Source organism: Hibiscus syriacus, unplaced genomic scaffold, assembly GCF_006381635.1.
Source record: "Hibiscus syriacus cultivar Baekdansim isolate YM2019G1 unplaced genomic scaffold, ASM638163v2 tig00110429_pilon, whole genome shotgun sequence".
NCBI classification, from domain to species: domain Eukaryota; kingdom Viridiplantae; phylum Streptophyta; class Magnoliopsida; order Malvales; family Malvaceae; genus Hibiscus; species Hibiscus syriacus.
The window spans coordinates 6,088,595-6,114,494 of NW_024062733.1; the positions used below are offsets into that span (position 1 = coordinate 6,088,595).

General features: G+C 32.7%; 1 protein-coding gene and 1 long non-coding RNA gene across 2 annotated transcripts; one reads left to right on the forward strand and one right to left on the reverse strand.

Annotated features, from left to right (window-relative positions):
* Positions 1–1,614: 1,614 nt before the first annotated feature.
* Positions 1,615–24,581, reverse strand: LOC120124886 (truncated transcription factor CAULIFLOWER A-like). Its single transcript, XM_039143452.1, has 9 exons — positions 24,400–24,581; positions 22,512–22,514; positions 4,226–4,301; positions 3,748–3,809; positions 3,326–3,425; positions 2,369–2,410; positions 2,134–2,175; positions 1,972–2,099; positions 1,615–1,702 (listed from the first exon to the last, which is right to left on the reverse strand). Exons 1-9 carry the CDS (start codon positions 24,579–24,581, stop codon positions 1,615–1,617), a joined length of 723 nt encoding a protein of 240 aa, XP_038999383.1.
* LOC120124887 lies at positions 16,426–16,891 on the forward strand. The gene is made up of 3 exons (XR_005516312.1): positions 16,426–16,448; positions 16,535–16,622; positions 16,879–16,891. It is a non-coding gene; the product is annotated as an uncharacterized LOC120124887 (long non-coding RNA).
* Positions 24,582–25,900: the final 1,319 nt, after the last annotated feature.

Genomic DNA, 25,900 nt, shown 5'->3' on the forward strand with positions numbered 1-25,900 from the left:
TGAAAAGTATTTGTGATTCGTTTAGTTTTCATGCAATTCTAATTTATTTTCAATTGATTGTAATTGCACGATAACAATTTTTTTTATTCTCGCGAGTGATGCAATTTTTTTTGAATGTTTTGCTTAAAATTGCAAAAATCGCGATTGATTGTAGATTGACTTTTAATTATGACATATTTAATCGTATAATACTAATGCAATTGGTTGCTGATTCAATTGTTTTAAGGTGCATGATTGTTAATTGTTTCCTGAATAATCACATAGTATTTGAAACAAGTGTTGGTAATGCTCAATCCCACATAGTATTCGAAATACTATTGGGAATGGTATTTAAGGCTTGGCTTTCCCACTTCCTTGTTGAGTGATAGAGAACAAGGGGGACTCTCGCGCGCAGCCGCCGCCGTCCGTCCGTCTCGTCTCGTCTCGGGTCGGGTCGGGTCGGGGTCGGGGTCGGGGTCGGGGTCGTGGTCGTGGTCGAAGTTCGCGTTGCGAATCTGGAAACTGATTTGCGATACCGGAGATCGCGTTGCGAATTATCGATCGCATTGCGATTTAGTTGGTCATTTTGGCAAATCCAAAAAAAGTTGGTTAAAATCGTATATTATAAGGCATTTTTGGTCACTGAGGTTATTTTCTCTATATTAAATCCCCGACAAAACATCACATTTAATGGAGTCGTAACACCACAAAGGATTAGAAATACACTACCTTTGTTAGATAATCTCGAAACGAAGCTCCTTGTTTAGCTATACTCACTATCTCTTTCTTCTCTTGAATTAGGATGCTCACCACCTACTTTCTCTAGCTGAAACATGAAAATAAGGTTGTTGAATGATAAAACAAGATTGATGGAAGGCTTAAGGATGAATTTGAAGTCTAAAGGAGCTTAAAATGTGTCCAAGAACTTACCTTTGACCTATGAAACTTGATGGAGAAATAAAGAATAAGAAAACGGAGAAGGAGAAGGAGAAGATGAAGAGAAGAGACAAAAGCCCTTCAGCTTTTTGTCCCCAAAAATCACGCCCTACTCTCTATAAAATCCCAAGATATCAGCATCTTTCTCTTCAACGGTAAAATTGTACTTTTGTCCTTCCTCTTTTTTCTCATATGTAAAAATTTATGGTCAATCCGACCCAAATCACACCCAATTTAATTGACACTCGGCTCAACAACTTCAATTGCTACCTCCACAAGGTTCACATATCTCTTGGATCAACCCTCACATGTTGACCATGAAAATCAGAACTTTACAAAAGAAGTCGCCTCCATCCGTGGTATTAAAATATTTTTGGATATCAGATTTTAGATTAGTTCAGTCTTGATTATTCCATGAGAGTTAACCACATATTATTTTGATTATCTCGAAATATAAACAGAAAATATATGATGTTCTATCATCAACTTTTTTGTTTAAATCAATAGCTTGCAAGTATCTTCATTCCATGGTTTAATGATTATGTTTAAACAGTATAAATATTTAAAGCATACAAAGCATCGTAAAGTAGAAACACATACATCAAAGATACATACATGTCTATCTTAATTTAATTGATAATACCCCTGCCGATGATAACAACTATAACGTCTTGCAGCTACACAGAGAGATCGAAAGGATCAAAGCCACCCCGTAGATTGCTTATTCCCACCTCTGTTCACCACACGCTCTTCAATCATCGTTTCCTGGGGAATAAACTGATGGTACCTGTTGCAAGTTAGGTCCTGACGGACACATAATTTTATGTTAGGGGAAGAATTTCTATTATTTTATTAGTTAAAATAGATTATCAACAGAAAAAAAATCTAAAATATATGAGAATTTGAAATTTTCAGGGGTCATTGTGTCAAGTCCTAGATTCATCCTTGAGTCCAACTATTCATCACAATGTAATTTGCTTAAAAATAAAGAAAACTCCATATCATTTTTAACCTCTTTGACTTCATCTTTAGCTGGATTGTAGAGGGAAAGCTTACCCCATCTGAATTGAAGGTTGTTGCCGGGCATGGTTTGCCTGTGAGGGAATCAGTTCAAATTCATTTCCCACATCTATGTTAGGGTTTCCTAACACTTGTGGTGGTTGAAAAATATTCTCTAATTCTAGCTGTAAATACCATAAATGTGCAAGGTCACCAAACCTGAGATTTAAGCTTCTTGTTTTCATCTGCAAGTTCACGCTCCTGAATGTTAATGCAAAGCATCAAAAGAATGGCACAAAGTACAATGTTAAGCCAAATCTGAGAATGTTTTAAATTACCATCTCTCTCTCTCTCTCTCTCTCTCTCTCTCTCTCTTTCTCTCTCTCATACACACACACACATTTTTGCAGTAATTCATGATAAGAAAGTAGTTTGGCTAGTTGGTTTCTTTTACCTTTTTGCTTAACTCTTCCATTCGCTCCAACAACAATTGCATCTGCAGTCATATATAATCAAGAAATTGAAGTTTCAATGTTATGGCAACTGCAAAGAATAAGTGCATAGGTAGCAAGCGGCATTCCCATGATAATTAGGTAACTTAACTATTCTGTCAAGAAAAAAAAATCTTGATTATCTCATGATATTTGAGAAATGTTACAAACAAATTTTTTTTGGGTATGGAATAAAACATCTTATTACCAAGTTAACACTGAGATTTCAATGATTTTTGAGAGGTACCACCATCTGAGAATCAATATATAAATATAGGTTTAAAAATGTTAAAGCTTTCTAAATTACTTTAAAATTTAGTTTTTATATTTTAACTTTATGATGTTTTTATACTATTTTCTATTTAAATTTTTTTAGTATTTTTGTTTAATTTTATTGTAATTTTTTTAAAAGTATATTAAGTCATTCATAGTTTTTTTTTATAATCATTCGAGTCTTCCAATTATGAAATTTAATCAAATAGGTTTTTAATCGATATTGACTATTAAATCAATTGACAGTTAACGGATGATAATGTTGGTAAATTTTGTACATGTGATAATCCACGCGTTGATTTTGTTGATGTGACAATTATTTATTCTTATATATCGCATCAAAGTAAAGAAAAAAAATTAAACAGGGTACAAAATAGAACATGTGAACGATCACTTATATAAAAATTGTTAATGTTATTATTCAAACAGTATATCAAGTTAAATTTCTGGATTGCTGGATTCAATTGAAGTTGTAAGAAATTTAATTGATTTTTTTCATAATAGTTTGAGGTTATCTAAATTATTTTTTTCTTAAAATTTTTAAACAATTTCATTAATATATTAGTTGTATAAAGAAATAACAAAAGAACCTGCCTAGGAGAATGGTGGTAAATCAGAAATTAAGAGCAAAATTGATGATAAACTACCTTCTTCTGTCTGGCCTGGGAGAGAGCTCTGTCAAGCTGTTTCTCCATCTTATAAAGCTCTTTTATAGTGAGTGAGTCAAGCTCTTCCCCAAGTAGATGCCTTCACATGTACATTTTAGATCATCCAATAGCCAATGTCCATCAACACAATTGCTAATACAGGCTATAATATGTATCCATGTAAGTATATGATAATTTTGAAAATGGCATTTATAAAGGATAATCAAGGAAATTAATTTAGTGTTAAAATTAAATTGTTAACTAAGTAAAATATAAGATGTATTAGTAAACGACATGAAGAGAATATAAAAAAATAATGAAAACTTATGTGTCACGAAAAATAGCACAATAACAAAGATTAAACAAAAAATTACACAATTATTTTAAAAATTAAATCATTATAATAAAATATATAAAATTACCTTTGAGACCGCTGCAAAGATTCGTATTTTGCCTTTAACCTCAATAGCTCTTGGGACAATGTATTGTTGAACAATAAATGAGGTACCATATTAAGAAAAACGTCATACAAGGAAACAAACATTACTGTAAGTAGTTCGAACTTTTTTTAATTGTATATGCCAAACATTTTGATATGAAAGTATAATAAATAAAGATCTCTTATATATATATATATATATATATATATATATATATATATATATATATATATATATATATATATCTGCACATATTAAAGTTGGATACATATTTCTATATGACATTTATATAAAAATCTAAATAACAGCGATAATAATGATAAGATGATATGCGAATGTGTTAAAATATTTATTCATAGACTGATACGTTGTAAGCCGAGTTCAACATTCGATAATTTCATACACTAAAAAGGAAAATAAAACAATTAAAATGAAAATGAACTAGTAAACAAAAGTTTACCTTTGTTTCATCCCCAGGAATATCGACTGGGGAGCTGTAACGTTGCTGCCAGTATTTCCCCAGAGTTTCATGCACACTGTTGAAGAAAGGAGTGTAAAATGTAAGAAATTTTGATTTCTAATATTGATTCATATAATTTAAGTAATTCATAATTGTTTTTGTTGTACACACGGTGATGATTAGTGTAGTATTGAGGAGGTAATTATCGAGTGAAAATATAAGTTTGAGTGATGTTATGTGTAACTGAAAACTAAAGGGGCCTTCATTATTTTGTGATTTTAAAAACATAGTGGAATCAGATTTTTTTAAAGACTCACGTAGCAGACAATTTTTTCTTTCTTTCAAGGCTCTCTTTTTCTCTCTTAAAAAGAAAACAATAACACTCTTTGTTTTAGGGTTTTAATTCTTTCATCAAGAATCAAACAAGTCTTGATATCATCACAAGGGGAATTGAGGATTATACAGTATTGGGATTGGATAACATTCTTGCTTTTGGGATATTCAACTATCATAATGGAATCATCAAGTAAGTTTTCATTTCTTTTACTATAATTCTTAATAATTATTCCATGAGCTTGATTTGATTGATTTAATTACCCTATTAAGATCCTTATGTGTTAATTGCTTCCGCATGCAAGATTAATTGATTTTAACATTTGTCCTCAGAGCCAGGTTTCGATAGGAATTTAATCACTAATTTAGGTTTCATAAGAAATTTGGGTATTTTTCTTGTTAAAGGTCTCATAAGAAATTTGGGTATTTTCTTATTGAAGATTAATTGAAGTTGCAAATTGACAATTGATTATGATATTGATGTCAGATTGATTGTTAATTGATAAGGAACAATGATATGATCCCGACAAGTAGAGTTAATGACGTTGCTGTGGCAAGTGAAGTTGCCAAAGCAAATAGAGTTAACGACGTTGCCGTGGCAAGTGAAGTTGACGTGACAAGTGTAGGATCACATCAAACAATTTTGGATCATGATTTAAATCTTTAATATTTTAGTAAGTGTGTTGGTCACCAAAGTGGCCCATTCCAAATTCATTAAATGATTTACATTATGTTTACAAATGTTTATTTGATGTAGCATCATAAATGACATTTAAGAATAATAAACATTTATAGTTGTTAACATGTAGTTATATGATTACCCAAATGTAGATCTCACTCATGGTTAATAACAATTGAAGTAGGTTATGAACTTTGTTTAATTAATATATAAGTTACATCCAAAGATGACTTGTACGTTAAATTTAAACCAATTAATATGTAAGATGTAAATGTTTGCAGTGGTCTCTACTATGTCAAATATGACTACCAATGGTATCGAGTTTAATGGGTAGAACTATGATGATTGGATTGAATATGTCAAGCTAAATACTGGCCTTTTAGGAATCAATTTAGCTCTAGTTATGGATGAGCCCACTGAACCGACAGTTACTAGTTCGGAGGCAGACAAGAAACTGTGGGATAATTGGGAGAGATCAAATAGGCTTATGATGAGCTTTCTTAAGCTTAACACAGTGCCTAATATTAAACATTCTCATCCCAAGACTGAGAATGTGAGGGAATTTGTGGTTGAAATTAAGAAGTGTACTATGACAGACATTATGGATAAGTCTGTTGTTGCTGCTCTTATTGATGATTTATCTAATAGAGAGTACACTATAGCTCATTCAATGGAATAACACATTACTCACATGGTGAATACTTACAACCAGCTTAAAAGTTTAGATATGGATCTTGGTGATAGGGTATTGGTTGAGTTCATGATGAAATCATGTAAGGGTGATAATTTCAAGCAATTTCGGAGAACATACAACCAACTTAAGGTAAAATGGTCTCTCTTGGATACTAAGGCCATGCTATTGCAAGAGGAGACAAGGTAAAGGGAAGACCTTAAGGTCAAACTTCCCCAAGCCAACTTTGCCTATTGTGGTAATTCAAACGCTGGTTCTAGTGGCAGCAAAGCTCCAAGTAAGAAATGGGATAACAAGGGAAAGCATCCATTTAAGGTGCAACCTGGTAAAAGGCAAGGAAGGGTTGAAAATATACTGAAATGTTTTTTTTTTTGCAACAAAACTGGGCACAAGAAGACTGATTACTCAAAGAGGAAAGCATGGTTTGAAAATAGAGGTATACATTTTGTTTCCGTATGCTTTGGATCAAATTGATTGAGGTACCTTCTAATACTTGGTGGCTTGATACTGGTGCAACCACTCATATTTCCAATGTTAGGCAAGGTTACCTAAATATCCACCAAATGCCGAAAAGTGAAAGTTTTCTATTTATGGGAAACATTATAAAAGCTGAAATTGAAGATGTGGGGACATATAGAATTGTGTTAGATACGGACTACTGCCTTGATCTAGATAAGTGTCTATATGTTCTAGATTGCTCTAGAAATCTTGTTTCTATTTCTAGGTTGGATGTTTTAGGATTGGACGTGGTTGTTTTTCATTGTATCGTGAAACAAACCTTTTTGGTACTGGTTTATTGTTGGATACTTTGTATTGTTTCAATCTAAATTCTACTTTTATTAATTTCATATTTAATGTTGTTGTTGAATGTGATGTTGGTATGAAAAAGAATGCACTCAATGAATCTTTTGCTGACTTGTGGCATAAAAGACTCGATCATATATCCAAAGAAAGGATTTTGAGGCTAATTAAAAATGGAGTTTTGTCTCAATTGGATTTTATTGATTGGAATGATGCTTGTAAGGATTGCATTAAGGGTAAGCAAACCAAACCTGTATCAAAATAGGCTTCCACAAGGAGTAGTTGATTACTTTATTTAATACACATAGATATTTGTGGTCCTTTCGATGTACCATCTTGGGGCGGTGAGAGGTATTTTATCACCTTCATTGATTATTACTCTAGTATTGTTACCTATATTTACTATATGAAAGAACTCAATCAGTTGATGTCCTTGAGACATTCATTACGGAGGTTGAGAGGCGTTTAAATATAAAGGTTAAGGTATTACGTTTCGATAGAGGTGATGAATATTATGGAAAGACATCAGAAGTTGGACAAATTCCAGGTCCATTTAAAAAACTCCTCGAGTCTAAGGGCATTTGTGCGCAGTATACAATGCCTGGATCGCCATAACAAAATAGTGTAGCAAAACAAATAATCGTACATTGATGGAAATAGTGAGAAGTATGATGAATGATAGTTCTATACCTATTTCACTGTGGATGTATGCATTGAGGATTGTCGTATACATATTGAATAAGGTACCTAGTAACCTTGAGGTACTTGAAAGGCAATAAGGATCACATGCTCACATATAAAATAACTAGTAACCTCGAGGTTGTTGGTTACTTGGACTCAGACTATGCCAGATGTTCGGATACTTGGAAGTCCACATTCGACTATGTGTTCCTTCTAGCTGATTGAGTTGTCTCATGGAAGAGTGGTAAGTAGTTTGTCATTGCTACTTTCACTATGGAGGCTGAATTTGTAGCATGCTTTAAAGTTATAGTTCAATCGTTATGGCTGCACAATTTTGTTGATGGTTTCGACATCATTGGTACATTGCTAAATTAATGAGGATTTATTGTGATAATGTAGCGGTTGTATTCTTCTCTAAGAACGATATATACTCCAAGGGTGCCAAACATATGGATTTAAAGTATATATTTGTCAAAGAAAAGGTGCAAAATCAAAGAGTTTAAATAGTGCACCTTGGCACAAATGATATGATTATGGATCCATTGACTAAAAGACTAGCTCCTAAGACATTTATTGGTCATGTTGGTGAAATGGGAGTAGTCACGAAGTCCTTGTATAACGGATCATTAGTCATACATGTATGAATATATGTCTTGCACATTTATATTTGTTTGATACTCTACATATCAATGTTTGTTTGGATTTTGCTTATATATGAATTGTATTTCAGTTACGCATATTTTGTGATGATTATAGATGTTGGATCTTATTTTAAGACATTGTCGGATAATATATTTTCGGGTGTTTATCTTATTAAATTTTGTTTGTTTGAATTGGATTGACATAATACATGGAAGGAATCAGGATGTTTTTCAGGCCCATGACCACCATGATTCGGACAGTTTAGTTCTTACGAAGTTGGGACTTGTATATTACATTATTTAGGTGAGCTCAAATTATTTTAATATGTTATATACTTGTCATATATGAATCAAGTGGGAGAATGTTAGAAATTTTGATTTCTAATATTGATTCATATAATTTAAGTAATTAATAATTGTTGTTGTTGTACACACGGTGATGATTAGTGTAATATTGAGGAGGCAATTATCGGGTGTAAATCCCTCCATCCTAAACTGTGAAAATATAAGTTTGAGTGGTGTTATGTGTAACTGAAAAGTAGAGGGTCCTTTCGGTTATTTTGTGATTTAAGTACCCTATCAAGATCCTGATGTGTTAATTACTTCCGCATGCAAGATTAATTGATTTTAGCATAAAAAGCTAATAATTGCGATTCAATTAGTATGCATTTTAATAAGAAAATGAGACATTATTTCATGTATAAATGGTTTAGTGTGGGAAAAGTCACTATTTTTTCCCTCAGCGATTAAAGGTTTTATTTATTGAAGTTTATAGCCCAAGTTAGATGTCTCAATAAAAAGCTTCATAAATCTAAATGGAGGAAAAAATATACCATAACAAGGCTTGAATACAAAATAGAAAACACCATCCGTGAAACAAAGACCATCGCAATTAAAAATCATTTCTGGGAACAATCCTACAAGCATAAAATTATAAGCATTTGTTCTTACCAAGCTTTAAACAACATAGTTCGAAACAAGTCTTGTTTTGCAAGATGGCCTGCTAACTCATTCTCCTCTCTTGGAACGTACACAAACTTCACTTGGATATTTGTCTTGATAATCTATCAATCTCTTCAAATAGAACCCACCATCGCTAAAGCTTCAATGACATATTTCCCATCCAATTCAACATTACTTGTGAATCTGATTCAACAATCAAGTTCAATTTTTCAAACCACCCAGCTTCCTTGAATATCTCCAGCACAGCTTTTATTGTAACCAATTCCGCAAAGTCAGAGTTCACTGTTTCAACGAGACCTAAAAAAATGACTCTAACATCACCCTTATTCAATCTCAAGACACCCCCACAACTTGCTGCAGATTCTTTAAAAGCGTCATCTACTTTAAACTTCACATAACCTTCTGCTGGTGGAATCCAATCCATTTGAGACTTTCTTTTAACTAAATATCCTATGGGGCCATTCCACCAATCTGCTTTTTTGAGAAAGACAATCATTTACTGTTTTTAACCAAATGAACACCCTCATCTATACAAAAAAATAAAAGATCTTTTTGGGTAGTAATTTTATTTTCAAACACCACCTCGTTTCTAGTCAGTCACACACTCCATAACGCAGCTGCAACCGAAATAAACCAGATTGCTCTTGGTGGACCTGTCCAAGTACCAAAAAAGAAAAGACAAAAAATGCATTTAGGCTCACAGGGTGTGACCATCCAATAGACCACCTACTGCAAAACTTTCTTCAAAAGCAGCAGATGAAACTGCATTGAATCAGTAGATGATAAGGAGTTTCCACTCCCTCCTTGCACCAAGGACAGTTGCTTGAAGAATCAACCAATTTCATTCTTCTTGCTATAAGAAACTCCTTGTTCAGAATCCTATCAATCTTCAACATCCATAGAAAGCTTTTTACTTTTGGAAGTACCTTCAACTTCCAAATATTACCAAACTCGAAGACAGGATCTATTAATTTGCATTTACCAGCAGATCAGTTAATTTGCCAACGGAAAAGTGTCCAGCCTGATCTTACAACTAAATTATTTTGTCAGCGATATGAAGAGAAACATTTTCCCCCTCAATAATTGTTTTGAGTGATTCCAACCACTTTATTTCTCTGTCAGAAAGGGCCTAGCAAATAAGGATGACCAGTTAATCTCATACAAAATAGTTTGCTCTGTTACTGACGCAATCGTGCTCCCTTTGCAATTTACTGATATATATAGCCGTGGGAAAGATCGAAAAAAGTCTTATCACCGCACCAAATATCTTCCCAAAACAAAATTGATTTGTCATCCCCCAGCTTCCAACGAAAACCCAATTGATTTATCCACTTCCCAACAAGTACATTGAACAGGTTATTCATACTTCCCCTCCAAATAACAGAGATAATTTCTTGATCTGCCTGGGATGGCATCCATCTTTGATTCGAATCCCCTTATTTTGCACAGATAACTTTACGCCATAAAGCCACTTTTCTCAAAATAAATATTCATCCTTATTTTGCTAATAGTGCTTTATTCTGTGCTTTAATATTAACCACACCTGCACGACCACTTTTGTTTGACATGCACATTCTACTCCGGTTTACTCAACTTTTTGTAACGAAACCAGTTTCCCCACATAAAGTTTCTTCTTATCTTATCCAATCTAAGCAACACCAACTTTGGGACTTGAAAGACATACATATATAAGGGGAGCGCTGGAAAAACAGAGTTGATCAAAGTTACTCTTCCAGCCTACAAGCTTAAGCCTGAATCTATCCACCACAGGATCCCATGTTGAAATTCTTCTCGGGTTTGCACCGAAAGGGATTCCCAAGTAATTAAATGGGAAGAGCCTCCTTTTACAGCCACATGATTTAGCCAAAATATATATACTTATTTATCTATTTCCATCAAATAAGACTTTCTAAAATTAATATTCTGTTTCAAGCATGCGTTTAATACTCTCACTATTTGTTCTTAATTCTGCCTCAGAAAGAGGATTGTGTCATCTATGAACTGTACAAGGTAAATAGAGTCATGAGGGATGAGATTAGAGATGGAAAATGGGCGGGGCCAGTGCGGATATCTCTCCTCATCCCCATCCCTACGCCCACTTAATATTTTTGTATCCACCACTTAACCATCCACACAACGAGTAAAACTTTTAAATCCACACAAGACCACGTGAATACATTCTCAAATCCATCCACACACTCACTACCTGGATACTCACCATCCATCTCGTATCTGTCTGTATCCACCCATACCTGTCAATTTGAGGTAGAATAAATGACAATCTTCAATTCTAAAATTATCTATACCCTAATATTTGGTTAAATTACAAGTCATTTACAATAAAATATTAAGATTTACAGAATAATCTCTAAAATTATACCTAAATTCATAATGGTCCAAAATTTATATGCTAGGTAGTTAGTGAGCGGGCGGATGCAGGACGAGTAAGGTTTCAAAACCATCATCCACCCACTACCCGCGCGAGTATGACTTTTACATTCACACCCGTCCACTACCCACTAAACTTATACCCATCTCTACCCCAATTGGAACGAGTACGATGCGAAATTCACGAAATTGTACCCGTCTAGATGAGGTAGGAATCCTTCGATCAATCTCATGTCATATACTTTCTTAATCTATAGGTGTAGTGCTTCAGTTACTAGAATAAAGAGAAATGGGGATAATGAATCCCCCTACCTCAGGCCTTTACACATCGTGAACTCCTTGGTTGGAGAGTCATTTAAAAAATTAAGACCTTGGCTGTCTGGATGCATTCAAAGACCCACTTGCACCACCTTTTACCATGTCTCATTTGATGAAACACCATTAACAAAAATCCCACCTCACTCTACCGTAGGATTTTGAAAACTCAAGTTTCAGAATTATACATCCTCTTTTGCTTGCCTTATTTTCCAGCGTGTCAATAACTTCATTAGTAATAAAAATACAATCAAAGATTTGCATTCCTTTTAAGAAAACATATTGAGCCTCACTAACAGTCTTTTCCATTTCCCGCAAAGCCTTTTAGAAAGCACTTTGGACACGATTTCGTAGATTGAGCTAATTAGACTAATTGGCCTGGATTCTAAAATATTTGATGGAGCCTCTGATTTCGGGATGAGGACAATAAAAGAGGAATTCAAATTATTTGGTAGTTTACCAGTATTGACGAAATTCTCCATAATATCCTCATTCACCAGGTCCCAACATTTTTTCCAAGAAAAGACCATTAAACCCATCAGGGCCTTGAGCCTTCAATTCCCCACAAAACCATATTGCCTCATTTATTTCCTTTAAGATAAACGATGGTTCAAGATAAAAGAGTTTCCTTAATGACCTTCAAGAATCCCTCCCGTGAGAACCAAGTGTTGATAATCTTGAAGGGTCTTGGCCCCTAGTCCACCACCTCTCTCGCTAAAAGGAGTGAAATATGGTCCGAAGCATTTCGGGGTAAGCCATGGAGCATTAAATCCCCAATCACTTGAAACCAATTCTCCTCTAGTAAGAATCTATCCAACTTACTACGACTGCTCCCTAGATCGATCCAAGTGGATCTTCTCCCTATTAGAGAAACCTCGACCAGATTACAAATTTCAATGAAAGTATTAAATTCCCCTATTCATATGTAATTATTTCCTCTGCCTCTGGTTTTCTCTTTGAATCATATCGTATTGAAGTCGCCACCTATGAACCAAGGATGCTCCAGCTAATCTTCAAATCCACAAACTCATCCTATAAACTAAGTTGCACCCATTTTACAAGGTGCATAAACATTAATGCAAGTACAAGATATATCTTCTTCAACCCACTTCCTAGAGAGTATAATGTACCTGGGGGAGATGCTGCTCTTCTCTAACATGAATTTGTTCTTTTCCCATATTGTTAAAAATCCACCAGAATAGCCTGATGCCTGAGACACCTTGAACTCGAAATCATCGTCATGCCAAAGTCTCCCAATATCGTTTTCATTGAAGGACACCTTCTTTCTTGAATAAACATCATTTCAGCCTTATGGATTCTAATAAGTTCTTAATGCTGACATCTCCGTTACTGACTCTAATCCCTTAATATTTCATGTTATGATTCTCATCGCGATAACTTTGTCTATCGGGCGTACCTATTAGATTTGCTTGCTTCTTTGGTCAAATTTTTCTAACCTTGCGATTTATTTCACTGCCTCTCGCTCATCACCCCTAATTTCGACGCCAAGATTCTTACCCAACTGAAGCGCCTTCTTCACCTATTTAGTGTAATTATCCCATATCGCTTGCATATTAGAGTCTGAAAGTGATATCCATTCTAGTTCCGATGAGTCAACAGCATTCCCCCTTTTTTAAAATCTTCTTTGTAATCGGTCTCTCTTTTTCTTCTCTGCTTCAGTAGGGGCTTTATCTTGGAAGTCCTGGAGCGAGCTGTATCTCCTCTCCCGAACCGGTTTTGAGGTGATCGAAAATTCAGGAATCTTCAATCTGTCGTCATCTTCCTTATTGTGCGTACAATCATCTGCAAAGATTTCTACATAAACCACAGCCTCATATGTGCCCTTACATTCTTCGTTGTTCATGCAATCTACCCTCTCAGCCCAGTTAAGAGTTTTTTTTTCATTCGACCTCGACAAAATTGGGTCTTGGATCATTTCGACTTGGTCCTCCACCATACTGTGATCTCCAAGGCCCCAAGAGTGAAGCCTTCTTTTCACTTCATCTGTGTTCCAATCCGTAGCCATTGTACCAATAAGACATTTGCTGAGTTTCCACATAGATCCCTCTTCCACGTGCCCCTGAATTCTTTTATATTGCTCCACCCCCAGATTTCCTCTTCCACGTGCCCCTGAATTCTTTTATATTTCTCCACCCCCAGATTGCTAAACTCACCCTTACGTTTGCATTGTCTCTTTTCTTCAATCCTCGTGTTGACTTTCTCTCTGGGTTCTTTAAAATTTTTAAATTATTATATGTTATATATTATAAATATTTTCTTTTTAATTTTATTAATAAGTTATTTTCGATCCTAAAAATTTATAAATTCACTCTCTTTAAAATTTTAGAAGTCTACCCCTTAACATAAGATTATATGTAGGGGTGTGCAAAATTATCCGACCCGGTTGACCCGACCCGCCGACCTAGATCTAAAAAAACCGGGTAATTTTTTTAAAAAAATTATCCGGCCGGGTCGGGTACCTGGTTAGTTTTATTATTTTTTATTTTTTTATATATAATTATATAAAATATAATGAATTATTTATATTATGAATTATTATATTTTGTATTTTGAACTTTTAAATTTTATGTTCGGATATTAGAGTATGTAATTCGAAGTTTCGAACATTTAAATTTGTGTATATATTTTTAAAATTAATAATTTAAAAATTAAAAATTAAAAATCGGGTATCGGGTACCCGATTACCGGGTACCCGCAAAATCCGGGTATCCGATTACCGGGTACCCGTAACATCCGGGTCGGGACACGGGCCGAGAAATCGTCGACCCGAAAGTTCCGAATACCCGAAAATCCGGGTACCCGGATTTGCACACCCCTAATTATATGCACTACTTAACTTAATAAAATGAAAAAAAAAAGAAAAAGAAAAACATTGAAATAAAAATCATTTGCCATCTCCAAAGAAGAATTAATGTTTTTTTATATTTTTTTTATAGAAATGTATAGTAGTATACAAAACGTTTATATTGTAATGTTTTTTTATATTAATTTAAGTAATTATATATGATAATATATGTTTTAATTCTTATCTTTTAAAAAAAGTATACCAACATAAATTACTGTTATATTTTAATGTCATGTCACAATAAAATTATTATCTTTTTCATTCATTCTTTACATTTATTTCGTAATTCAATACTAGCTAAATATTGTAAAATTAAGCAATCAGAATTAGATAACTTTTTAAGAACATGAATTGTATTTGTTTGTTAATCAAATTCACATCCAATTAAAATTATTTAAAGCTAATAAGATTCACAAATCTATTGTTGGAATTACTTTGATGTATTTAATATTTATATTAAATTCAGAGTCCTTTTAAATATTTAAAATTAAAATATATTATTTAATTTAAATATTAGTATGATAATTACTCTTTGAATATGTCAATTTAAAAAGATATTTCTTATCTTTCTAACTTTTAATATTAAATATAATTATATACTTTTGTATATTTCAAATTAAATTAATATTTATTTAACGTGAATAATAAAAGGAGTGTATATCTGTTTAATATTTTAAATTTAAAAGATATTATTATATGTTTAAATTTAGATATTAAAAGATGTTTAGATGGAGTAAAATTCTCAGTTTTAATATTTTAAATTTAAAAGATATTACTATCTATTTAAATATAGATTCTAAAAGATGTTTAGTTGAAGTAGAACTCTCTCGAGATTCCTCTATAAATACTGAGCAAATCTCTCAGTTTTTTCACAACTCAAAATTCAAGAAGTGTTCTTCTCTTGAAAAAAAATATTTTCTCTTATTCTTATAAAATATTATCTTTCCCTTAGTTTTTTTGGGAGATAGTTGAAGGCAATGAAAGTTTGTGATCTTTATTGTTGTGCTACTATAGTTGATCATCTAGTTGTTGTATCCTGGGAGATAGACGACAAAAAGATCTAGAGCACTAAGGAGTGACCGAAAATTTGTTTCCAATTTAGTCTCGGATTTTTACTATTGGATAACAATCTTAAGACAAACTCATCTTCTATTTTCTTAATCCGGTATAATTCAGAATTGTGGGAAAATGAGATAGTTTCGGGATTTATCATGTCGTCTTATCGAGTTTACTAAAATCTCAAAGTGGACAAATTTGCATAATAGAAATTGTCATGAAATTAACTACGGTTACTTATTTATGAATGGTTGGTTCTGTCCGATAACAAACTCTAAAATAAACAAGAATTAAATTTTGTTTATTCACTACAAGAAAATATACCTTTAATGACACACGAACGATGATACACGCTAATTTATAACTTGCAAAATAAGTGTGTCATAAAAAATGTCATATTTCTTAAAATATAAACGATTTATGACTTACAATAATGTGTGTCATATTTAATAATCATAATTCAAAAAATTTGTAAAAACACGGAGTACACTTTTAATTGTGTGTCATCTGTAAAAGTCGTATTTTAATTTTTTCCCCCCCATTATTTTCATCATTTCCCGCTTCCCTTTGTTGCTATAGAAAATTAAGCATTTAAACGACAGAAACTAGATGGAGGAAGATCTAGACAAGTGCTTTTATGCTCTTCTCCTCAGTATGTTTTAGCTTATGTGATTTGTAACTTTTATCTGAAGTTTTGTCTCTTTGTTGCTTCCCTTTGTACCTTAGCTTCTGTGATTTGTAATCTTCTGGCACTATTCGTTTCAATGGCAGAAATGATGAGAAATGATCAGACTTCACCAGATATTCAGGTCAACACATTTTCTCTCCTGAATTTTCTATTAGTTTCATGCTTTACTTCTTCAAGTTATAATATGTTCTGTCTGGAATTGTTTAGACAGAGCTCTTGCTCTCTTTTTCTGAAGCTGCTAAAGGATGCACAAAGGATCTATGTTTTGATGCATTTGTTCCTTGTGATTCTTGTGGTAAGTAGAGTAAAAAGATTTCTTGAATTATGACACATTCAAGAATCTTACAAGCACAAATATAGTAAATTACATGCGTTAATGCCCTTCTACTTCTTAATTTATGTTTGTCCAAAATTGTTCTGTATTCTTGCTGCTAATATTTTATAGCATTATGATAAATGTATTTCTCTAATCTTTCCATTTTTGTGAAGGATTTCTTCCTCCGGTTTTTATATATGTAGTTTTCTCATGCCTTGTTTATTTCTTAATGCAGATGGGTGTGGCTATCCACCAAATGCCAAAGTTAAAGTTTGTCCAATTTGCGGAGGCAAAGGGAATGTGAGTTTATAAATCCTCCCAAACGGGTTCACTTTTTGAAGAGAATACATGTTACCTTTTATTTATTATACTTTATTGACTCTTTAACTCTTAACAAGGTTACAATTCCTCATTTTACATCAACATGCAACACTTGTAACGGATTGGGACGAATAATCAAGGTCTGGTTTCATTTTCAAAAAAAACCACAAATTTTTTTTACTTGTATATCATATTAACAATTAACATGGTTTTACATATATGATTCAGGAATAATGTATATCATGTCAAGGATCCGGGGTTGTTGAAGGTGTTAAGGAAGTTAAAATTACAATACCTGCAGGTAGATATTAGCTGCTTTTCTTTGACAAAAAACTTTTTCAAGTTCAGAAGATTTGAGACGTAGCTTTGATTCTTAGCCGTTCATATAAAGAAAGGGTTTCACAGGAATTCCTCATATGGTTTATCGTATAGCCTTGAGATCAAATTCGTATTTCTTTTTTCTCTCTCCCCTCCTATGGTTGGTTTTCAGATCTTATAGTGTTATTTCTCTCTCTTTTTCAAATTTTTTTATTTTCCCGTTTCCTTTTCCTAATTTTTTATTGCAATGCTTCGTTAGTAATACAGTTTTAGGTAATTTACCCATCTTTATGAAAGTATTACTTTTAGTTTCTGCATTTTGCATGGATGCATGAAATATCAAACTAGTTCTAGGATGTAACCTTTGTCTGCATAGGTGGCTACTTGACTGTCACAAAGAATATGTAGCTTAAGATTGCAGCATTAATTTTATTGACTCCTTTGTATTTTTCTATAAAATGATTAGGTGTGGATTCTGGAGATACAATACGTATACTAGAAGCTGGTAATATTAAGCGACAGGGAAATCAACCTGGTAACTTGTTTATTAGGATAAAGATGCAGTTCCTTCTATTGCCTTGTATCTTTAAGAAGCGCATTACTGAAAGTAGGTTATGTGCAACTATAGATTCATTTTTGGTTTTGAAAATTTCTGCTTATCAGTTTTGTTGCTCTACTTTTTCTTTGAGCTGGGATACATAATACCTTTTCATGAAACTAGAATATGATCAGTTTTGAAACTTGATTTGAGGTTGCCAAATTGGGTAGCAGAGAGGTAAATAACTAATTACTATTTGATGGTCGAGTTATATATCATCCTTGCTTCTGAACTTTGCTTTTATAATCTAGGTTACAGATGATTCTGTCTTTTCTAGAGATGGTGCGTATGTTTATTTCAATTCTAATATTAGCCTTACTCAGGTAAGAATATGGGCTATGCAAAATAATTACTGCACTTGACTATGTTCCATATAGTTGGATCAGATCTGATATTTCACCTACATTCAAAACATGATGTTGGAATCTTATTTTCTCTTCACTTTTATTTGTTCTTTTTTTCATGATGCCATTTGTCTCACCTTGGTCATTTCTTTGGATTTTACTGTATATTATCCCTTTCAGTGGAGATATCTTCGTTGATTTCTGAGTGTCCAAGCCTGATTCTTTTTGAATATAGCTTTTCGTTGCCAAATAATCTTATAGATTAGTTAATAGAATCCAAATATTTATATCTGTAATGAATGTTTGGATCTCTTACAAGCAATTCTTGGTGGTGAAGTTGAGGTGCCTACATTGTCAGGGAAGGTTCAAGTGAAAGTAATTCTCTTGGTTTTATGCAACTCTTTTATTTATTTGTGCATTACACTTTGGTGAGAGTTACTGAAAGGAAAAAAAGAAAAGAAAAAAGAAAAAAAAGTGTGTAAATCTTTCTTTATTAGAGGAGGTTGTCTAGTTATGCAAATGTAAGTACTAAATCTTTGAATGTCATTGGACATGAGCCTCAGTCTTGTCAAGAGTTGGGCATGTTAATGTGTAAAACCTGACTTGAATTTTTCAATTGATATAAGATAATCTGACCTTTTCTTTTTGGTCCACCATATAGAGATTCATTTTTCATTTATTAACTTTTAACAATCTATATGTATCATTGTATTCGGCAAAAACCATTTTGTGCTTTGAAATTATGGCGTTCTCATATACCAAAAGGATGCCAACATGGAGAATTTCTTGTTCTAAGAGGCAAAGATATGTCGAATTAGTAATCATTCCCCTACTGTACCACATCTCTCTATTTCTTTATGTTGCTTGAATATATTTTATTGTGCCATTCCTGCTACAAATGCGCTTTCTTTGTGAGTTCCTACAGGATTGCCAAATCATTGTTTTCTACTATATCATGGAGATCAGTATGTCCGCTTCCGCGTTAATATGCCAACATAAGCTTTCTTTAGCTTTTTCCTACTTTCGTTATTGGTTGGGTGTTTCTAAATTTATTACTGATGATGTTAAGATATATAGGTATGTTCAGGATAGCATTGTACCAAATTAGTCTATATGTTGTAACTTATCAAGTTATCATGTTAGGAACTAGGATGACTTATGTCTCTGAAAGGTTTTCGTTGGCTCTTAACTTAAAGTATGGCTACTGCGTGTTGTTTCTGCAGATTGAAGATTTTGGATTATCAAAGAATGCATATGTAAAATTGGTCATTTTGAAGATGTTTACTGCTTTGGGCATTTATTCAGAAAGTTTTGAGAAGCCTTTCCTGGAATGCACATCCGAGTTTTATGCAGTTGAAAGAATGAAATACATGCAGCAATCAGATGTTCTAGATTACTTGAAGCATGTAGAGGTACCTCTTCATATTTCACTTTCTCAGTTAGCAGTGATTGTTACTCTGTATTTTGAATTGTGCATGTTTTATCCTTCTAAAAAGAATGTTAAATCTGTCACATTATTCCATATATATGGAATTTGAATGTTTATCCCTCTATGATTTTTGTGTAAGTTTTTGTAACTGTTTGTGTGTATTGATGCAAATGAGGTTACATGAAGAAAATGAAAGATGTTTACTCTACATGGATGCTATTACAAGAAAGCCACTTATAGCAACAGGAGAAGGGACACCGCAAAGAATACACGGATGATGACATTGATGATATTCACAAAGAATGGGTATCTTATGTGGCAAACTTTATTATGCCGTGATATTTTGTATCGACATATGATTACAATATTTTTGATAACTTAATGTGAATATGTTGTATACAAATGGATTGCTTATATATAATATGATATATATTTAGTATTATGAGGCATTAAATGTGATTTAGTTTGATTATTTGTCAATTTACAATATATATATAAATATGTATATATATATATATATATATATATATAATTCACGAAATACAATAACGACACACGAATGTGTGTCATTTTCATTTATGACGGGGGCTTCAATGACACGCAATGTAAGTCATAAATGAATGTCATAAATTTATGACACCCAAATGTGTGTCATCTTCATTTATGACGGGGGCTTCAATGACGCGCAATGTATGTCATAAATGCGCGTCATAAATTTATGACGTACAGTTGCGCATCATCTTAAATTCATGTCGGTGGCTTCAACGATAGGAAAATGTGTGTCATCCGCATCCATAGATGTCACGCAATGCGCGTCATTAAAGGGATTTTTTCTACTAGTGATTGGAATTATTTCTAATTATGGTTTCGTTTATTTTACGAAAAATGGAGACAGTAGACTATATCGGTTTATCCAACTTGGATGCTAAGATAATGGTATCGGCTCATAATTCAAAACTGAATGTGAGTCAATCGGCAGTGGCAGTTAACCACAACGAGAAGCCGACTAAATTTTGCGGAGAGAATTTCAAGATATGGAAATAGAAGATGCTTTTCTATTTGACAACAATAAACCTTTCAAGATTCTTGATGGAAGATCATCTTGTTCTTAAATATGGAGAAGACAATGTTACTACTTTTAACATTGTTGAAGCTTGGAAGCATTCAAATTATATATGTCGAAATATAATACTAAATTGTCTTCAAGATTCATTATATCAGGTATATGTTGGATATAAAACAACAAAGAAATTATGGGAAGCATTGGACCACGAATACAAAAATGAAGATGGTGGAGCTAAAAAGTTTTTAGTTGCTATGTTTTTGAATTTTACTATGGTTGACTCTAAACTAATAGTAAAACAAGTGGAAGAACTCCAATTATTGATTAATGAGATTCTTATCGAAAGAATAATCATAGGAGAATCCTTTCAGGTGGTCGCCTTTATGGAGAAATTACCTCCTGGATAAAGTGACTTCAAGAATTATCTAAAGCACAAGAGGAAGGAAATGACCATTGAAGAACTGGTTGTTAGACTTCGAGTATAAGAAGACAACATGATCAATGCCAAAAAAGCTCAACAAAGAAGAGACTAAGGATAACGTGATGGAAGTGAGGGACTCCAAGAAGGAAAAACAACCCAAAAATAGGTCAAAACTGAGACCTAAAGGTGGAATTTCCAAGAAGGAGAAATTCCAAAGGAAATATTTTAACTATGGAAAGATGGGACACAAATCCTTTAAGTGCAGACATCTAAAGATAGTCAAAGCTCGCAAAGCTAATGTCATGGAAAGAATAACTAAGAATGTGGAGGATATAGATCTACGTGTAGTGATCTCTGAAGTCAAGTTGGTTGGATTTAATGCAAGAGAATGGTAGCTCAATACTGGAGCCACACACAATATTTGTTGTGACAAGAAATCTTTCTCTAAACTAACACCTTGTAACAATAGGGAGAAGCTCTACATTGGTAATGTCGCGAATTTCGAAATCAAGGGGAAGGGTACTACAATCTTAAAGATAACTTCTAGCAAAGAAATCAAGCTGTAAAATGTGTTGTATGTACCTGAAATACGAAAAAACCTTGTTTCTATATCACTCCTAAGTGTTAATGGCTTTAGAATCCTAAAAGTTAATTTTGCCTAAAGGGGGAATGTTTGTGGGTAGAGGATATAAATTGAACGACATGTGGAAACTCAATTCTGTCTTTGTAAAAGCTAAAAGCATGAATAAGAATAAAGTTTCTTCTTCCGTTTATATGTTTGAGTCATTTAATTTATGGCATAATAGGATTGGACATATTAATTATGGTGCTCTGCGAAGATTAATTAACTTGGAACACATTCTTTCGTTTCATATAAATTATAATCATAAATGTGAAATATGTGTTAAGGAAAAATTAACAAGGTCATCTTTTCAAAGTATTGAAAGAAATATCGAACCACTTGATTTAATTCACAGTGACGTTTGTGACTTGAAATTTGTCCAAACGAGACAAGGGAATAAATATTTTATTACCTTCATTGATAATAACACAAAGTATTTCTATGTATATTTGCTTAAGAGGAAAGATGAAGCTATAGAGAAATTTATACTCTATAAGCAGGAAGTCAGAAACCAACTTAATAAAAAGATTAAGATGGTAAAAAACGACCGTGGTGGTGAATATATTGAACCATTCGGTGAATTTTGTTCACAACATGGTATTATTCACGAAGTAAAACCACCTTATTCTCCTCATTCAAAAGGAGTAGCCGAGCAAAAAAATTAGACACTAAAAGAAATGATGAATGCCTTGTTAGGCAGTTCTAAGTTATCACAGAACATGTGGAGGGAGGTTGTCCTTTCAGTTAATTACCTTCTAAATAAGGTACCCAGAAAGAAAAAAAGACAAGAGGCCATACGAATTATAGAAAGGTCAAAAACCTTCCTACAAACATTTGAAATGTGGGGGTGTCTTGCCAAGGTAATAACCCCACTACCAAAGTAAATGAAAATAGTTCCTAAAGCTGTGGATTGTATTTTCATTGGCTATGCAAAACATAACAATGCGTATCGATTTCTTGTGTATGAATCAAAGAATCATGAGATTCAAAAGAATACGATAATGAAATAAAAAAATATATCATTCTTTGAAAATATTTTCCCTTATAAATCCAAGGAAGTTTATCAAAGTTTAAAATGAACTTTAGAGACTAACAATGAAGATAGTCTGGATGATCAACAAGAGGTTGAAACTGAAATAGAGCAAGAATGAGTATACGTGCAAATGTTGGAAAATCCTTTGGGCCAAACTTCTTAACCTTTATGTTGGAGATTGAACCTTAAACGTATAGTGAAGCTATACGTTCCTCTGAAGGCACCTTATGAAAGGAATCCATTAAGAGCGAAATAGATTCCTCATACATAACAAATGTGGGAATTAGTGGGTCTTCCTCTGGGGATTAAACTATGAAATTCTAAATGGATTTTCAAATAGAAAATGAAAGCATATGGAACAATTGATAAGTAGAAGGCTAGATTGATAATAAAAGGATACCGACAAAAGGAAGACATTGACTACTTTGATACATACTCTCATGTATCAAGAATAACATACATAAGAATGAGATTCACAATTGTCGCTTTGCGAAATCTAGAAATACATCAAAAGGATATTAAAACAGATTTCTTGAATGGGGATCTAGACGAAGAAATTTACATGGAATAACCTGAGGGTCATGTAGTTCTAGGTCAAGAAAGGAAAGTCTGTAGGTTGGTAAAGTTTTTGTATGGACTTAAATAAACACCAAATCAATGGTATGAGAAGTTCGATAGTATCATGATGAAAACGACTTCAAGATAAATGAGTGTGACAAGTGTGTATATGTCAAAAACAACAACCATATGATATGTTATTAGTACAATTATACAAAGTACTTGAAAAAACGAAAAGAAGTAATTTTCAAAGGCGTATTATTTTTATAGTAAAGATTAGGGTCTAGCTTCCTCACCCTAACCCCCACTCCACCGGTGAACCGGGGGGAAAGTACTGCTAGAGTACTATATATCACCACGATTTTCTTTCTTTTAGTCATGGAGATGATATTTTTTTTATAAATTAAATGTACAATTTTATCTGAAAATGAATAAAAAAATCTTGATTTATTCTTCTTTGCCTTTATTGGCAAAGGAAAACGAGGAGAAAAACGTGTTTGCCTTGAATGTTTATGAATGAAAAAGAAGTGCCCAAATATGCTGAGGAAACCCAGAAAAAGAAGAAGCTAAAATATTAGAGAAGCACAAATTGAGAAAAGATCCGAACCCGGATAAGGAAAAGAAGGGTGCTCTTGTGGGTAATCAAGAAAATGGAAAACCCTAGAGGAAGGAAATTGTTTTTAGAGTATTAAAAATTCAGCTTCTGTTACCGAAAACACCAGTTACATGTGTAAAAACACTGAACTATTGTGAACAGTAGAAACACCAGTTACAGTCTTTGGTAATGGACGAATCACAGGTATGGAGATTTTGTAATATCATGGACGACAAAGAAAAAGGAAAAAAATAAAGAAAGGTACAAAGAAATGCATGTCGTCAAACTATTGGTTGTCATCTCTCTCTCTCTACATCAGGTTATCTCTTGTTTAGGATTTTGGGTTTGATCATATGATATCTATCATGGGTTTTCGATAAACAATAGATAAAACAGATGGCATAAAATTTGGAAACAGATGAGAAGAGAAAATAGGAGAGAGAGCGAATCTTACGTATTACTGGCAAATTCAGTGAGTTTGCCTCGGCTAGAAAAGACGATGAGAGCAACTTCAGCATCGCAGAGGACGGAGAGCTCGTAGGCTTTCTTCAGCAAACCATTTCTTCTCTTGGAGAAGGTTACTTGGCGATTGATTTTGTTCTCTATTCTCTCCAATACCACTTTTCCTCTTCCCATCGTAGAGTGAGTGAGGCCAGGAAGCTACCAACACACGCAAAATAATGCAAGCCTACAAGAGATGCATTTATTTTATTGTTTTGGAGTTATATTTACTGCAATGTCAATAATTCAATAATTTTACCGAAAAATTGTATTCATTTAAATGAGCAAAAATATTCGTACTTAAATGTGATGTAAGGGACTCATAAAGTGACATGAATGGAAAAATAGAATATTATTCTTTTTAGAGATCTCGAATTCAAACAATTATATATATAGAGTACATTGTCATTTTAAAAATAATATATAAAACAAGAGAGCATAAAAATGAAATAATATAAGGGATGATACTCATATCTTTAATTATTATATTTTTTGAAACTAGTAAGTAGAAAGAGACAAAACATAAATGAAGGTGATCCTCCATATAATTAACCCAACCTTTAAACATTCAAGGACGTCTTTCACTCGCTAAGTTTTTTGTTTATATTTTGGAAAAGATACATTCTTTAGAACTCGTCTTTCCTCTCTATAAATCATCCCGCGTCTCTTTTAATTCTTCATATCAAAGAAGAGTAAAAAAAAAGATTTTAAAAGAAGAAAAAATATTTTGAAGGTATACTTTTATTTTTATTGTATTTAAGATTTTATTATTATTTTAATTATATAATTATAATATATTTATATTAAATGTAATACTTACTCTGATTAATTTTTTGTTGTATGATAGGCACTTTTCATTTAATATGGATCCTAATGCACCAAAAATTATGAAAAATTTAAAATATGTTATTAATGATTTTTATTTTTTTGATTACTTTATTTATATTTTAATTTATTTATTATATTTTCATAATTAATATATTGTTTCTTTTAATGATTATAATATTAATATATTTTTATCCTAAAAATCAATACTCCTCTCCGATTAATTTATTGGTGTATACTATGCAATAATCATTCAATATGGATCCATTCCTATGTATAAAAACTATGAAAATTTTAAAACAATATGTTAATAATTTTTATTTTTTGTAATTATTTAACTTTTTATAGTTATTTAATTATTTTTAATTTATTTATTATATTATTTTAATAGTATTTCCTTTTCGTCTTATATTTTGGGTCTCATATTTACTATTCACATAGTTTTATGATATATATTTGACCAAGATAAATGATAAAATTATCCCTACGAAGTGATTGATAGATTTGTAACGCCCTAATCCAATTCAAACCTGAAATTCAAATATTAGAATATTACATAGAACCACCAATGCAACTAACCATTATTTGAAATCAATAACATTGAAAACCATCCATCATCTTAGAAATCA

What these genes read in the sequence shown, in the direction of transcription:
- LOC120124886 (XM_039143452.1), bottom strand. Translation starts at nt 24,581, where the DNA reads ATGGGAAGAGGAAAAGTGGTATTGGAGAGAATAGAGAACAAAATCAAT. An exon ending in CCCAGGCCAGACAGAAGAAG is followed by an intron (nt 2,411 to 3,325) that starts GTAGTTTATCAT and finishes ATATGACTGCAG; the next exon opens with ATGCAATTGTTGTTGGAGCG. An exon ending in TGGAAGAGTTAAGCAAAAAG is followed by an intron (nt 2,176 to 2,368) that starts GTAAAAGAAACC and finishes ATTAACATTCAG; the next exon opens with GAGCGTGAACTTGCAGATGA.